At 55.5% G+C, this 3093-nt stretch overlaps 1 protein-coding gene across 1 annotated transcript; it reads left to right on the plus strand.

Moving 5' to 3' along the window:
• Nucleotides 1-1394: 1394 nt before the first annotated feature.
• On the plus strand, nucleotides 1395-2813 carry LOC123129511 (uncharacterized). Its single transcript, XM_044549649.1, has one exon. The coding sequence runs from the start codon at nucleotides 1395-1397 to the stop codon at nucleotides 2811-2813; it is 1419 nt and encodes a 472-aa protein (XP_044405584.1).
• The last annotated feature ends 280 nt before the right edge of the window (nucleotides 2814-3093 follow it).

Raw genomic sequence — 3093 nt, forward strand, 5'->3', positions numbered from 1 at the left:
AAATGGATGTATCTAGAATTAAAATACATCTAAATACATCCATACTTGCGACAAGTAATTCGGAACGAAGGGAGCAGTTACTACGAGAATGGCATTTGCCATCGTCGATGTTGTGTAGTGTAATTCGACAAGTGTGTTTCCAAATCCAAATTAGAGAAACACACAAAAAAAATCAATCTTTATAGTATGTAGGTAGGTAAAAGTCAGCCTTGCATTAATTTCGCTCACAAAAAGAAAAAAATCCACTCGGAAAATCTTTGGAACTCTTGCAGTTATGGAAATCATATGCATGTGTGTGCTTGTATTGGATATCAATTTTGTAATCACACGCGTCTGTTGTATCTTGTGTAAATCCTACTACCTTCGTCTAAGTACTCCCTCCATTTCAAATTACTCGTCGTGGTTTGGAACGGAGGGAGTATAAGCCTTTTTTGTGTGTTCTAATACAGACTACATACGGAGTAAAATGAGTGAATCTACACTCATCTATACATAACCATATGTAGTCCGCATTGAAATCTAAAAAAAGCTTATACTTAAAGATGAAGAGAGTATCATATAAATTACTCCCTCCGTTCGGAATTACTTGTCACAAAAATGGATGTATCTACAACTAAAATACATCTAGATACATCCATTTTTTGGATGAGTAATTCCGAACAGAGGGAGTAGTGAACATGAACCATGTCAATGTTTCAAACCTCGGCTTCCATTCCATAGAACGCTAGCAGATCAATGTCAATGTTGAAAGTTTTGCACGCCGTGCATGCAGATGGACTCTTTCTCTCTCCTCTCTCCGAAAAGCCGTAGAAAAGCCGGTGCGGAAGTGGAACAAAGAGACAAGCATCCTGGTGCGGTGCAGTGCTGCTGTACAAGAGATCGTATCATGCTGCAGCCTTTGCAGCAGATCGGCGATCTGCCTCGCAGCCCAGCTTTTTCAGGAGAGAAGTTTGGGCTTTTCACGCAAGAAAGGCTTTTGCTTGCCCTCTGCAATGCCTATCCATTATGTCGATACAAAGCTGCTCCTACGTTTTCTGTGGTTCGCCGCTTGTTCCAAACAATTCAAATTTTCTTTGAGCTGCACCCATCACAATCTTCTCTCTACATAGTTCAATTTTCCCGTATTATTTCATCGTATTTTTTTCTCTAGATAGAAATAGTGCTACGTGAGAATGGCCTTACTTTGAGAGAGAGGGAGTCAAAAAGAACCTGACGACGGGTGGCGGCAACAGTGCTACGTGACAAACAAGTTTGAGAACGCAGGCCTCGACGGCGTCGTCTCATCCACAGCCCGAACCCTCTCTCTCTCTCTCTCTCTCTCTCTCTCTCTCTCGTCCTCCTCTGCCTCCCCGAAAACCCCCGAGAACCTCACGCGCTCTCCCCGCGGCGCTGCGATGGCGGCGGAGCACGACGGAGCGGCCCGCGGCAGGAGGAAGAAGACGGTCCGGTCGGAGGTCCTCGGCGTGTACCGGCTGCAGCGCGGCAAGTACCGGGCGCGGATCTGGGACCCGTCGCGGCGCGCCATGAAGAACCTCGGCGCCTTCGCCACCGCCCAGGAGGCCGCCAGGGCCTACGACGCCGCCGCCGTCGGGCTGCACGGCGCGGCCACGGCGCTCACCTACTTCCGCCAGCACACGGCTGCCGACGGCGACGGCGACGCGCCGCTCCTGCACGTCGACGCGGACGCCAAGGCCGATGGCGGGGACGCGCCGGTCCTGCGCGTCTCGTGCGTGGGCGCGGACGTCGGGGTTGTGGAGTCGCGCCCAGGCCGGGATGCGGCGGAGAGCGCCGTGGAGAGGAAGGCGCCGCTCAGGCCGGTCGCCCGGACCGTGTTCCGCCGCGGGCGCCGGAGGCCGGGCGGCAAGTGTGCGGCGAGGATCAGGTGCCCAAAGGGGGGAGCTCGGAGGTACCTCGGCGGCTTCAGCACCGCCGAGGAGGCCGCCAGAGCCTACGCCGCGTCGGCGGTGAAGCTGCGCGGCGCGATCGGCCTGAAGAAGGCGCGCGCGGCTGGGGAGGTCGGCTTCAAAGGTCAGGCCGGAAGGAAGACGCAGGCAGCGGCGGCGGCTAAGTCGAAGTCGAGGTCGAGGTCGAGCTCTCTGCCGGCGTTCCGCGGCGTGCGCCAGACAGGGGGCGGCAAGAAGTACTCTGCGCGCATCTGGGACCCGGCGCGGCGAGCGAAGCTGTTTCTCGGCGCCTTCGACACGGCCGAGGAGGCCGCCGGAGCGTACGACGCGGAGGCCGTCAGGATGCGCGGCGCCAAGGCCAAAACCAACCTGAAGCAGCAGCCCACGGCGAGGAAGAAGGCGGCGGCGGCAAGGACGGGCGCCGGGACCAAGTTCTGCGGCGTGCACCGGAAGCCCAGCGGCAAGTACGCGGCGCAGATCAGACACGTCGGGGAGAGTTCTCGGTGGCTCGGCCTCGAGGACGCCGCCAGAGCGTACGATGCCGCGGCCGTCAAGCTGCATGGCGTGAAGGCCATAACCAACTTCAAGCAACCACCCATGGCCGCCGCCGTTGACGACGGCGGGGAGTCGCCCATGGACCACAACGACGTCCCGGAGCTGCGTGGCGTGACGGCCAAAACCAACCTCAACCAGCCACCCATGGTCGCCGGCTCTGCTGATGGCGGCGAGGAGTCGCGCATGGACCTCGCCGACAACGACTTCCCCGAGCAGCCGGCGCTCGACCTCTTCTCGGGCACCATCACCGCAGACGCGCAGCTCGAGGATGTGTTCGCCGACTTGCCGCCGTTGGATTTGCAGCAGGTGGACGAGCTCCTCATGGACATGGACTTCGCCAATATGATGGCTTGACTTGCGTGTGTTCGTCCGGCGTAAAACAAAACGGAGATGAAATGCGGCAAATTTTGTCAGGGGCTTTGAATTGCACAGTTGATTTGTCAGGGGCTTTGAATTGCACAGTTGATCAAATTCTCCTTTTGTTTGAATATGAGGAAACATGAGTACTTCATTTAGCTATGATGTTGGTTCTAGGTGATGTTATCTCTTACCCATGAATCCATGATGAAGAGCCGAACATTCAAAACTTGGATTCTGTGTTAATGCAACCAATTGGATCTCCACTTGGTAATTG

This window comes from Triticum aestivum, chromosome 6A, assembly GCF_018294505.1.
Source record: "Triticum aestivum cultivar Chinese Spring chromosome 6A, IWGSC CS RefSeq v2.1, whole genome shotgun sequence".
Taxonomy (NCBI): domain Eukaryota; kingdom Viridiplantae; phylum Streptophyta; class Magnoliopsida; order Poales; family Poaceae; genus Triticum; species Triticum aestivum.